Source organism: Pezoporus wallicus, unplaced genomic scaffold (genome assembly GCF_028554395.1).
Source record: "Pezoporus wallicus isolate ANWC-B61680 ecotype Strahan unplaced genomic scaffold, APGP_CSIRO_Pwel_v1 contig_8714, whole genome shotgun sequence".
Taxonomy (NCBI): Eukaryota; Metazoa; Chordata; class Aves; order Psittaciformes; family Psittacidae; genus Pezoporus; species Pezoporus wallicus.
This window is the reverse complement of record NW_026635695.1, coordinates 1,093,816-1,106,793: the sequence shown is the minus strand read 5'-3', so window position 1 is coordinate 1,106,793 and position 12,978 is coordinate 1,093,816. Positions and strand designations below refer to the sequence as shown.

Sequence of the window (12,978 nt, the reverse complement as noted above, 5' to 3'; positions counted from 1 at the left end):
AGCATGAAGAATAGTGAAGTGACAGGGACACTGCCCTTTCTGAAGGCAGCACAAACCTGACCTGGCTCATGACAGGCATGAAACCAGCAACACTTAGTCACATTAACCATGGAGAATCCGCTCTCAGTAGCATATCCTCACAGTTTTCATCGTCTGCCAAAAAAGTTTTCCCAATTGGAAAGAAATACCTACCAGTGGGATCATAGGACTGGATTTGGCCTCTTAACTCACTGAAAAATAACAGATCTGACACATGATTTCTGCAAGCAGCTGGAATACCTAGCATCAATATTTAGGATGCTATTACTTAAAACAGAGTCTAATAGCCATTGGGTACAATATGGATCAGAGTGAAGGCTGCAGAGCTACAGCAAAAGCCTGGCTTCACATGCAGCACTGCAGCAGAAATAACCATGTGGAGTATGATTCCAACAGATTAATTTCCATAATGAGCAATGGGGCACTCCTAGCACAGATTTAAACAGGATCTATGCAGCTGCACCACAGCACGGGAGAATGCACACAACACACACTACTAAATGGGGACATGTAAAGCCTAAATAGGTCTGTATTTGGTCAGTCTCTACAGCACTAACTGACCATAAAGAATACTACAAGGATTAATAGCATACGCTTAAGTAAAACTCTGCCCCAGTGAAAGTTATTGACAAGCTCCTATCAATTCCACTAAGATCAGGTGTCCACCTCTACAGAGAAGCTTAGACAAAACCCTCTAAACCTACAGATAGAGCATATACTCCAAAGTGCACACGCTTACAGGGACCAGAAACTTCATCACATGCAGCTCAACTTGTGGTACTGACTGAACCTGAAACGTTTGAGCAGTCAACTCCACAGCCATATCCTGCCCTAAAGTGATGCAAGTACTGGACTCCACGAGTAATTCCACACGTAAAGGAGGGTAGTGCCCAGCTTTCTTCAAACTATTTTAGATTTAATGCATCTGAATTAGACACATTTTTACAGTCAGAGCCTTTAATTCTGCAGTGGACTGGCTTTGCTTGCTTAACTATTTAAAATAATGCAACTGAAGCCATTGTATTTCATTTGGAGTAATTAATTTTCCTCACTGATCCCATTACTTGCTGTATAAAAAACTGCCAGAAATATAGGAATAGTTTTATTTGTATAACATGAGTTATCAATTAATTTGTGATAAAGCACAGTCATTAAAAAAAAACCTTAATATTAAGGATGTGTCTGCTTTCTGTGGAATAGAAATGTTCTGCTTAAATACTAAATAGGCAATACAGCAGGTTTCATTCTAGGAGATCAAACTACCTCCTGAAGCCCTTTAAGGCTGGCATCCTCCTGAAGTCACTGACCTCAGTAATTAGGATAAATTATGAATTAAATAATAAATGACTAAGAGTTTATTACTGGGGACAGTATTCCCCATTAATGCTCACGTTACTGTAATAGTATGTTTAGGTTAGATATAAGGAAGAAGTTCTTTACTGTGAGGGTGGTGAGACACTGGCACAGAGTGCCCAATGAAGGAATAAATGCTCCATCCCTGGCAGTGTTCAAGGCCTGGGTGACATGGTTTAGTGTGAGGTGTCCCTGCCCATGGCAGGGGGGCTGGAACTTGTTGGTCTTAAGGTCCTTTCCAGCCCAAACCATTCTGTGATTCTATGAAGTACTGCTTTTAATACAAAACACCTTTCAAAGTGAAAAGGCATGGAAAAAAACTCTGAATACATCTGAAAGTCCTGTATAGGTGGGCGCGTTGAAAGAAAACCACAGAAGTTCTTTCAGCGAGGTAATTGCTATCTATTTGTTCTAATCAAGTCAAATGAACACAAGGGCAGGTTTGTGATAAAGGACAGACACATGAAAAAGCAGAATATGAAAAATCACCTGTGTAATATTGTAGCTACATTCATCTCTCTCGCTTCAAGATTTAATCTACTACAGTGCTATTAGCCATGTGTCAGGAATATGAAGATGTTAATGATAAAATTTTCCATGTGTCAAAATAAGAGCTCAGTTTAAATCTGCTTGTACAAATCTTAGATTAGGTTATCATTAATTATAAATGTAACAGCAATACACTTCTTCCCTTTAAGCAAAAACCCAATTCCAGACCAGGAGGATGAAATAATATGATCTTCCCTTTAGCACAGACATTAAACACAATCTTGTTTGGTACTGCCTACTAAGGAACACAATTTTAATCATCTTATACATTCCCACCCTCAGGTCTCAGTAATGCCATCAGTTACATACATGCCTTATTAAGCATGTGGAGGTTCAACTCCAGGGCTCTTGCACCCCAGTGTGAGAGCTCTCAGAAAAGGATTTATCCACATTCCACATGGCCACCATGAAAACATGGGTTAGGGTGATTTAGCCAACTCCCGAAGCCTCCACTACAAGTACCATAAATTCCTTAGTGTACTGCAGGAGCAGGGTTGGTAGCAGAGAAAAAGGAAAGTGGATGTTCCCTAAAACACCTTGATATTTTCTTGGCTTCAGAGGACGGCTGTTTGCAATATTGTGTTCATGAATTTAATTGAAGCTGAAGATAGGTACAATTCACAATATGGTGCTGGAACATAAATCCGCAGGGAGCAGAAAGCAGAAATAAAGTCTTAAGCAGCTGAAGAGCACTACCTCTGTGCTCAGTGAAGAGCTTCGTGCCCTTGAGAAGTAAGTCCTTAGTTGTAGTTAGCACTTTTCCCTGTACCTTCCCAGTCTCTAGCACAGAGGATCACTGTGCTCACTACACTGTCACTGCAGTGGCCACCAATGTGTCCTGATGCTCTGCTCTTTAGCTCTTGGGATGAGACAGCTACATCTTAGCAGAAAACAGCACAATACCAAACCTCTGTTGGGAACATACTTGTTAAATGAGATACCTCTTGTTACAGATCTTAAGAGGAACAGTTTGCTTCAAAGTGGATGCTACCAGGAGATATCAGAAGTCCACGAGCTGAGATTGTAAAAGAACACACCAAGCCTAAACATTGACATTTGTCAGGAAAGGTCCATGGTTATTGAGGGAATAAAGAAGGTTTAAAGGGTGATGGCTGCACTGGATTTCACACCCTCACGTGACTGCATGAAGTGGTCAAGACACCTTTTCACTGCAATGTAACTGGCTACTCCACTGTTTCCTGGGCTCATGCACCCATGCTGACTCATTCTTGAAGAAGCATGAGAGTGTTTCTCACCAGATTCTGCCACTAGTTATTTCAGATACACTGTTCATGAACTCCAGTACTAGTTAAAAAATTAATTTACTGCCATTTAAACCTAAAACTGCACACACCTTCATGTAAGAACTGAGAAGTGCTCCTGTCTTGCTGTCTGGACACAGCTGAAATGACTGGCATCACATCTGAGACATTTTACTTACACTAAAAATGGTGAAATATGCTAAATGAATCAGCTGCATTGGCCAGCCATTGTGTTCTTTATGATCCATGTTTCTCTGGACTGTGGTCAAGATTATGCAGAGTTTTGAGCTTTGCCACAGAATCAAGCCTCAACTATCTCTGTACTGATCCCATAACAAGTCCTGATGACATCAGGGCCACATGGTCCATTGTAATGGGTAAGGAGGCAGTAAAGCCACAGCAAGATCCAGAACAATGTACCACCCAAGAGCAGGAGAGCTCTAAAACAAAGGGAAGGAGGAGGATCAAAGTGGAATTTGTGCTAGTTCCACTATTTGAGATCATTTAAGTTGCACAGGAATAGGAGCTAGTTTGCTGAAGAAGAGATCTTGCCAAGACCAAATATTACAGTGAAGAGATCCGGGCAAAAATTATGTGGATGTGGCCAAACTTAACTGAGTGTGGAGGCAAAGACAGAAGATCTGGAGAAGCAATTTTGTGGAGCTGAATGGCAGGGGAGTTTCAGAAATCTGCCACTGATTACAGATGCATTGCTGTCAGGCACAAGGCTTATGTGAGTTTAGATTTATACCTCAGTTGTAATATCCAGCGGGTGACTCAGTTAATGATATCTCCTTTGTCCTGTGTTTCTCCAGATCAAGCAGTGCAGATAATTATGAATAATGACAGTGATTTGGGTCTCAGAGCAAATTTGCACAGATAAGCACACACCTATGGGTGATGTGCCTTCATACACAATAATTAAGCACATGCACCGTGGGAAGCGAAATAGCAAACGGGTAAAATCAAGGCTTTCCAAGAAGACTTCTTTAGATTCTGGACCTGAAAAGTTGCACTGTATGCCTATTGCAGGTAGCTGGCAGATTGATTTTACAGTTCACAGGCCTGAGAAAACAGCAGGTTTGCCTAAACAAGAGCAGAATGTGGTGCAGAAATAAACACAAAAGCTACCTCTGAGCATGCTGACAAGTCATGGAGCAGAGCGGTGGCATGCAGACACTAGTGCTGCTTCTGAAACCTCTCGAGCTGCATCAGGATGTGGCTGTTCCTGGCTCCCAGACACATGGCAGAGCCACCCCACACCTAAGCCAGGACCAGTCAGCCCAAACCCACTCAGCTTTCTCCAACCAGCAGCTCACTGTGGGCTGTAGATGGGCACTGCCACATTTACTAAACGTCTTCAGACACACTGCTCTAAACTGCCATCAGGGTGGCTGCTTGCTCATAATTGAGAGCAGAAGCTGGTCCACTGAACTGCAGGAAGTAGATGGATGGTCCCACGGGAATCTCTTCAGATTTCTTCTGTAAGGATAGGGTTTCACAACCTAACGAGGTTACTTGGAAAAAGTTGCTTTTGTGAAAATGCCACTTCTATTTTCCTTCTAGGATCAACACGGCAAGTAAGACTTTCTCACACCCTCTGGCAGCTTCCAGAGGAAGAGTTCAGAGGCTTATCATTCCATCAGTCACAATCAGTTCACAGGAGAATTTTATCATTTAATGTTTTAAGACATTTCAGTAGGCTGCCTATGTGGGAGCAGCAGCTGACATCAGAGAAGACTGTCATTTAGCAACAGGTATATGGGGCAAAACAGGCCTCTTCTACATCTCCAAACAAGGAAAATGTTTAGGAGAGCTTCAAGATCCTTCCAGGCAGTATCTCCCACCTTTGGAAAAAGCCAGCATAGCTGGAATTTCTCTCTACTAACTTGGAGCCTCATTACAGACTCCCTGTACAAGTAATAGTACACAGAGAGAGGCACTTCCAGATTTGGCTTCTGATAGCCTGACTAGCTTTACCGTCAGTGCCAAGATCTTCAAGTTCATCAGTTTTCTCTCTCTTAAGCCTTTCCGGGCATGATTCAGGTTAAGGCAACTCCATTTGGATGTCTGTACGCAGATGTCTAAATATCCATTATATTCACAAAAATGTTATTAGATTGGGAATCCGAGGACTGGACTCACCTTTGCATCTGACTAGACTAAACCTCTAAGGCCCAGTTCTTCACGTGCCTTAGAGCTCATCAGCAGTCTTTGTAGATTTTTAACTACAAAGCTTCTTGAGGTGTCTTGCAGCACTTATTCAGCAGATGCCTTAATCTGCACTGCCTATTATCAGTGGTGAGCATTAACAAGCTTAAGCAGACCACAGTGCGCCCTGCAGCGATGGCAGCATTATGTCACTCTCAAAGCTGCTGTGGTCCAGCAGCTTGGCTTGCTCGTCATGGGAAGACGTCCCCAAAAGGCAATGTTCTTTTCTCAGTCACTTGTCACATGCTGGATCAGCTGCTGGAGAAGCATTAGTGCCTGTGCTGGCCTTATGGGACTGACCACCTGCACAGTTTTAACAGAACTTCTTCAGCCTATCTTAACGATTGCTATGAATGGCATCCAGTCTTTACTGGACTGACCATCAGAACATCCTGTGAAACAGGAAAGAACCACTGCCTTAACAACACAGACTGCAGCATGAAAAGATGGAGCTTTCTGCTGGTTTCTTTATCTAAGAAAAACTGTCTCAATTGCACTAAAAACTATACATTGGCCAAAGACACTTCTCTCTGAAGGTTGAAGTTCCCTCCTCCCACTGTTCTGTGCTCGTGATCCCCTGGGTTTCGACACTGCTCTGCACAGAGTCCAGGTTAAATCCACTCTCCCCTTACTCACAAGTTCTAAGGAGCAGTCATGGTGGGACCATTAAACTGACTGCCCAAAGCAGCCCCAACAGGGAAGTACTCCTCCTGGTTTTTGAGTAGAGAAAACAGAGTTCTCCAACTCTTTAGGTTATTTTGTGAAAATCCATTGCAGATGGTCTAGGACTAAAACCTCCCATCTCCTGTAGCCTAAAGGAGGAGAAGAAGAAGGGAAGTGAGGTGGCCAGGATGTGCACCTTAGTCTGTCACAGAAAGAAGGGGAGATGATGGCATGTTTTCTTTTCTTTTCAGTGGCACAGCATCAGACTGCAAGGCAAACTGCCACATGCTTTCTGTAGGAATGTAATAGCTAACCTTTCGTATCAGTTCCCATGGGTACTTTGAAATACTCCTTCTAGAAAGAAGTCACACATGTCTACTGAAGAAAAGCAAGGAAAATATCAAGTGGGTTCTCTCACTTTTGTAGGAAGCATGTTTCTTCTGTGTCTCAGAGATGGGTTTTGGTAAAATGAATCTAATTAGCTGCAGACTGAATCCTAGGCCAATGACACAAATTACACAACATGACAAGGAAACTTCAAACACCTCGAAGCAACAAGTACGAGTATTTGACAGGCTGAGGTCAACACAACATTTTGGGTATCTTAACTCTGCCAGGAGAACTGATCCACATCAAACACAGCAGCAGCTGCAAAGGCCACTGTAACGCCAAGCTGCTCTCCATCACCACAGCCTACAGGGAGCTGGATCCTGCTTTAATAATTCCCAGGGGAAATGCCTCATGAAGAGAGAATAGCACTAAGCTGTGCTTTCAGCTTCACTCTTGGTATAGCCAAGGTGAGAATTTAACCCATGGTAACTTGATTAATATCAAATTAACAGATGGTTTTGGACTTTCCTTAGGATCCCTGTGTTCTGCTTTGCTCCCTGAGACCCAGCAGACAGCACCTCTGCACACACTGGAAGTGGGGGGCAAGTTCCCCTGTCTCAAAAGAGAGCTGCATATCTCTCATCCACAACTTGCCCTGATGGAGCAGCTGATTATCACGAGCCTTAGTGGTTTTAGGAAGTGTTGCCCGTGTTTTTGACATTTTACAAAGGTTATCCTGAAATTGTGTATCAAAATGATGTGAGAGATGTAGAAAAATACAGCATTGGCACTCAAAGCCCCATTGCAATGCACCTTGAATTAAATGAAGCAGCACTGATACAACGAATTTCTACCAAAACCCCATGATTTGTCACAAACACAATCTTCTTTATGTAATGAAAACAGACTCCAAGCAGCACAAACACAGAAGATTAAGCCTGTCTTACCTGGAATAGGTATAATGGGAATACTTTCATTGGGGACCACACGAGGGGAACTGCTGTCCTCCACATAGAAATGGGCAGTCTGAAAACACTTTCTGTCAAAGGAAAAAGAACAAAAAAGAGATTCAGGGGGTGGAAAGCTGCCCTCTGAGAAAATAGCCAGGAACTTTCTCACATGTTTTGCTTCTCCATTTCTGCCCCATCCTTTCAAATACTATACTTTTAAAACATCAATGTGTGAAAACATTTGTGCCTTTTCTACAATTACAACCCTAATTCCAGATTCTGGGTGCTCCAATTCATTGACATCTGACAACCACCCATCAGAAATGCCTCTGTATATTATTGCTAAGTACTACTGAATATGAAATAAGTTGCAAAACAGGTTTCAAATACATCATTCAGGAAGAAACTCTGCACAAGAGAAAGATATTCAGCATACAGTTCAAGCCAAAATACACCTAAAGCACTAACATTTCCAGGGAAAATACACTTACTGTAGAAGTTTCTGCGATGTAACAACCAACAGACAGTAATACAGCATCTGTAACTGCTGCACGTCATGCTGTTCTGCTATGAAAGTTATCCTTCAAATATTAAGGCTATTTTTTTGTTACCAGTAAAGCCATATAACCCTCATCCCATCCTCCTCCTGCAAACTTGTATTACATATGCTGCTACAGTAAAATGCAATAGACGCTTAGCTTGGGCCCCAGGACTGATCTCTGAAAAGGCCTATAAAGAACAGCGAAACTTAAATCCACCTGAGTTTTTCTTTTTACCTGTATTTAATGCAAAGCAGAGAGCACAAGCTGGTCATCACAGAAAAGGTACTGAGCAGAATAACATCAAGGGATCCGAGGAGACTCTGCATGGTGATGTTAACTGAGGCAGGGTTTTCCAACACCAGCGTCACTGCTCATTGCTGACTTAATGAGCTGCTTGAGGCTGGAACTGAATATTTAATGAGTCCTGCTTGGTGTGAGCAGCTATTGTGGCAGGAGAGGGGTCTGCTCTCATCTGTTGGGGTGCTTCACAATAGCTTCCCATTGCAGAAATATCCCCCTCATTGCAGCCCTTAATGAACTGCTCCTCAATACCTGGGCAAAGTTTTCAGCTTGCCTTCTGAGCTGTGCCTTTTGACAAGTTACCGGTTCCCTTGCTGGAACGTATTTGCATGTAGTGCCTTGTAAGTTTGTGCCTTGCAGTCTGCTTCTCTGTAATTCGGGCATTGTGCTTTGCATGCAGAGCCCACTTCACTGACTTTGTCAAAGTAATTTGCGCTTCCTTTGTTCTCGAGATCCATACGTGCCAGAGAGCAAAAAAGTCACTGGAAATCAAACCACTCCCTTAGGCAAAACCAGAACCTAAAATAACCATTGGTGCTTGCTTCCTCTGCATTTGTACTTTCTACTGCACAGTCACAGTGCTTTATAATGCTTTATAATGCTATGGCAGCACAACTTAAGACAATACCGAAGCAGGAGAGAACGGATTTCACAGCATGGAGTAATTGTCTTGGAGCAGCTTTCTGTTTTCAAGACACGATGTCTTGCATTGTACTCAAGTTATTTATAATAGTGAGTATGTCTTTGTTAAGAAACACCATAAGGTGAATTCACACACGGGGATGCAAGATGTTCAATAGTCTCACAGCATTTAAAAACATCAGTTGAACACCCCCCCCCCCCCCCTTCTAGCTCCCTGTTCTCTATTTTCTCTTCCTTTGGCAGCCTTTATTTTGGACAATGCACACCCTGGGGGCACGCAGCGGAATAAATCAGTCACACATAAAGAAGAAACTATGAATATGAAACAGGCAAAATGTTCCTGATTTTGATATATTTGGGGCTCTTTCCCTTGAGTCAATACTACAAAAATCCTTGAACAGCTTCTCCTAGTAATGAAGGCCTTAAGAAGGTGTTTGATGAAAAGACAAGACCTTTACGCAGGGATTTATAGGAAGTGTTTAAGCTGATGATACTGAAGAAAAGCACGTATTTTTTGTTAATTTGTTATTTTATACTCCGAGAGTATAGGCTGGCATTATGGTTTTTATGCAGCCATAAGACAGCTTTTTCTTAATAGCCTCAAAACATGCAATAGTGTTAGATAATGACATTGTGATATTGTAAGGCCCACGATGGCAATAGCTGAATACCCAGTCTAGCATATCTCTGCCGAGCACAATGCTAGAATAACAATGTTTTAAATGAATATTTCACATAGTAAAGTTTGCTCCAATCATTAATGTCATTAACAATTCTGTATTTCATTCCTGGAGGACTTTCTGTAGCTGTTTTGAAAAGGCAGTCACCAGGGAATTTGACTAAAGGTTTCATCAAGTCACAAACATCACACTAAACCAGACTCGTTTTATGTATATACAGACATAATGCAGCATGTTCACTACTTTATGATACTGGATATTGGCACGTTAGGTGAAGACATGCCTCTCAAACACTTTTTTTTACACCCTTGCTTGTAATTGCTGTAAGTATGCCAAGTTTAGCCTCTACAGCTGAGCTTGCTGTGCACTGCCCATCGCATCCCTGTCAACTCCCTCCATGTCTCAGGGGCTCCCATGACAGCCAGAAGGCAGCACTGTTAGGACTATGCAGGCTCTAACTTCAGAGCAGGATAAAGCAGAACAGTCTTTACAAAAGCTTTTACAATGGGTTTTACAAACTCACTGGATGAATTCTCCTGCAAGTTCTGCTTACTGGGTCTGTGTTCTACTCCTGCATCTCTCCTCTGCACAGCTCCAGAGGGAGCACACATCCTGGGGCATCAGGCAGACGCCTCCAGGCCCCCAGTTTGGGATAATGTCCATTTTTCCCAAGTGAGGAAATGCCTGGGCCCAAGAAGAGCCTTCTGCAAACTCTTGTCTAGTCTGTAGTAATAAATACTGATAGCTGGGATCAAGGCCACTAAAAGGCATTTCGGAAAATTTAGTATGTGTCTTTTCCCCCCATTTAGGATGCTCCCTGGCATTTCCCCTACCCATTACCTTTCCCTCGGTATACAAACCCTAAGTGGCAGCAGTTGCTAAGGCTACAAGAGGCTGCAGTAAATCTCTGTGCTATATGGGGAGGGCTGGATAAAAGGATGAGAGCAGAAAATTGCTTATTTTGAGTCACTGGAGAAGCAGCCACGGAGGGAGGTGGGAGTGGATGCAGGGCTAGACAAGGTGCAAGTCTGCAACTGTTTTCACATGAGAGCTTCAGCCTGTAGCTTTTAACCCTGGTGTGTGTACCTGAGTGCAGGTGTGCCCATTTGCTCAAGAAACCAACAGCATAAGAAGAAGAAAATAACAGATTTGTTTTCTGATGGAAGCAGCCCTTAATGAATGAGCAACTGTGATTTGTCAATGCCATACATGATCATGAAGTCTTTACAACTGAAACACTGATTTTAGACTGATTCTTGCATTTCTGCAGCACTGGTTGTGGAACAGCAAATCTCAGCTTTGATTTCACTTCCAGAAGATTTCAGAGAACCCACATCTTTTCTGTGAAATACCAAAGAATCATTTGTCTCTGAAACACGCCTGTGTGCAGCAAAGCACACCGTTTTCTCTAGCCCCATATGTTTTTTTGGCTCTCTTTCCCTGGGGTACAATAACTGTGTAAGATTGTGGCGATCAGCCACACAGTTGTCACATATGGACCGAAATGCAGAAAGTAAAACGCTGCGAGATTAGCATCTCCCTGGAGAAGGAGCAGAGGCAGGGGCTGGAAAGCAAAGACAACATGAGGGAGAGCATCCCCCTACCCAGAATCTTTTTGCAGAGATACTGGCAGTGATTTATTAAAGCAAACTATCAGGATGCAAAGTCCAGAGCAGCAGCACCTTATTATCAAGCTGAAAGCATAAAAATATGCCAAGAGATGGTCTTGATTAGCTGGGTTAAATGCCTGTTCCATCTCCGCTGAGCAAAATACCAGATTAGCTTCTGTAGAAGAAGAGATGCCTCATGAGATTTTGACACTCAAAACAGGTTTCCTTGGTTATTAGTTAATAAACCTCAAGCAGCTCCTCCTTTATACTCATTGAAAAGCAAGAGGAAGAACCAGATCACATAATGGCTTGAAAGCATGGACGCATTTTATTTTCATGTAGAAGATAGCACCTTCGTGTTTAGTTAATACCGCCTCCAATGCAAACACACTGCGTGCACTGCAGTCTATGAGAGCGCTGGGAATAGCTCTGAGGGCAGAGTTTGGCCTTTACTCCTCCATACTCTGTCTAGCAGAGGCAGCATCTCTTGATCTGTAATGACAGGCGAGGGATCTACACCGCTATGGGGGCAGGGAGAGAAGGAGCAAGGGATTATTGAGGAGGGGCAAGTGATTGTGTCCATAGCAGCTAGCTGCAACCACCAGGACTGTGGCTGAACAGAGGGAAAATCAAAGCAGAATGCTCTACTTTGTGGGGACACCCAAGAGCTGTGTCCTGACTCACACACCGAAGTGACTGGCACATCCATTGCTCCCTTGTTCATTAGGGATCCACTCCTTTTAGGCATTTCTGTTGGCTGGAGTAGTGTGTATTCCCTCTCCAGGACTAGCCAGATTTATACTGATTTATTTCTGTAATAGCACCTAGGAGTTGTCAGCTACTGGTATCTTGCAACTACTCTCTTCTTGGTCATTACCTCCTAAAGCATGACCAATCTGGGGGCAGATGGCTTGAAAGGGTCCTGAAGGCTTATTCATGACTGTCAGAGCAGGCAAACCTTGTTCTCTGGCCATCTTTCCTCCAGGAACAGCCTCCCATAGACAGCAACTCTGCAGAATGTCATTTATTAACGAAGAGGCCAATAGTCCCAGCAGTCATCTTACTTTCACCCACTGTCCTTAGCTGGCGGATAGAAGTTAAACCAGGATCTGTAACGGACCTCTACACCAGGCTGCACAGGATATGGCTTAGTCTTTACCAAATGCAACCTGGACACAGACATTCACTCATCATGCTGCTCCATCACAGAGCAGGGGGTGTCTGCAAAAAACTCCCAAAGATCCAAAGACAGGAAACGATTCTTTCCACTACCTCTGCGCATTCATTCTCACTTTCTATAGAAGAAAAGATGCTTCAGATTCTCGTTGAACTGTTTTGCATGTTTTCCAGGAGACACAATTAAGACTGGTTTCTGCTGGCACCAAGAATCAGAGTACGTACGCAGTCAAGTGTACTTGTAACACATGGCTCTGCACTTTAAACTAGCTTCACTATTCCTTGGCAAACATTTGTCACTGTCAGAACTGGCAATGACTCCTCAGAAAAGAGCCACAGACTACGGAACAAAAGAAGCGCTGCAAATCACGACCATGTCACCAGCAGAGCAGTGGCTGGGAGCCTGGACAACAGCTGTCTGCAGTCTGCACTGCTCTAGCTGGGGTCATCAGTCACTGATTTTTATGAGCAATAAAACTGACTCAAGCGTTAAGAAGAAAAAGAGAAGAGAAAACCACATGAAAAAAGCTGGTCTTATGAATATGAATAAGCGACCAGCATGGAGCAGTGATATTACGTTCATTGTATCACAGGGGCATCTGCATTTACTCTTTTTTTTTGGCCAGAAAATGGCTTATATTTCCCCAATTTTCTACAATTATTTTCCTTCC

General features: G+C 43.0%; 1 protein-coding gene across 3 annotated transcripts in view; it reads right to left on the bottom strand.

The window, feature by feature from the left end:
- Positions 1-12,978, bottom strand: part of PTPRG (protein tyrosine phosphatase receptor type G) — a 404,577-nt gene that overhangs the window by 31,769 nt on the left and 359,830 nt on the right. For all 3 annotated transcript variants that reach the window (XM_057397343.1, XM_057397341.1, XM_057397342.1), the window contains exon 15: positions 7,355-7,446. In XM_057397343.1, the coding sequence (XP_057253326.1) occupies positions 7,355-7,446 (92 nt within the window). The remainder of the gene's footprint in view (positions 1-7,354; positions 7,447-12,978) is intronic.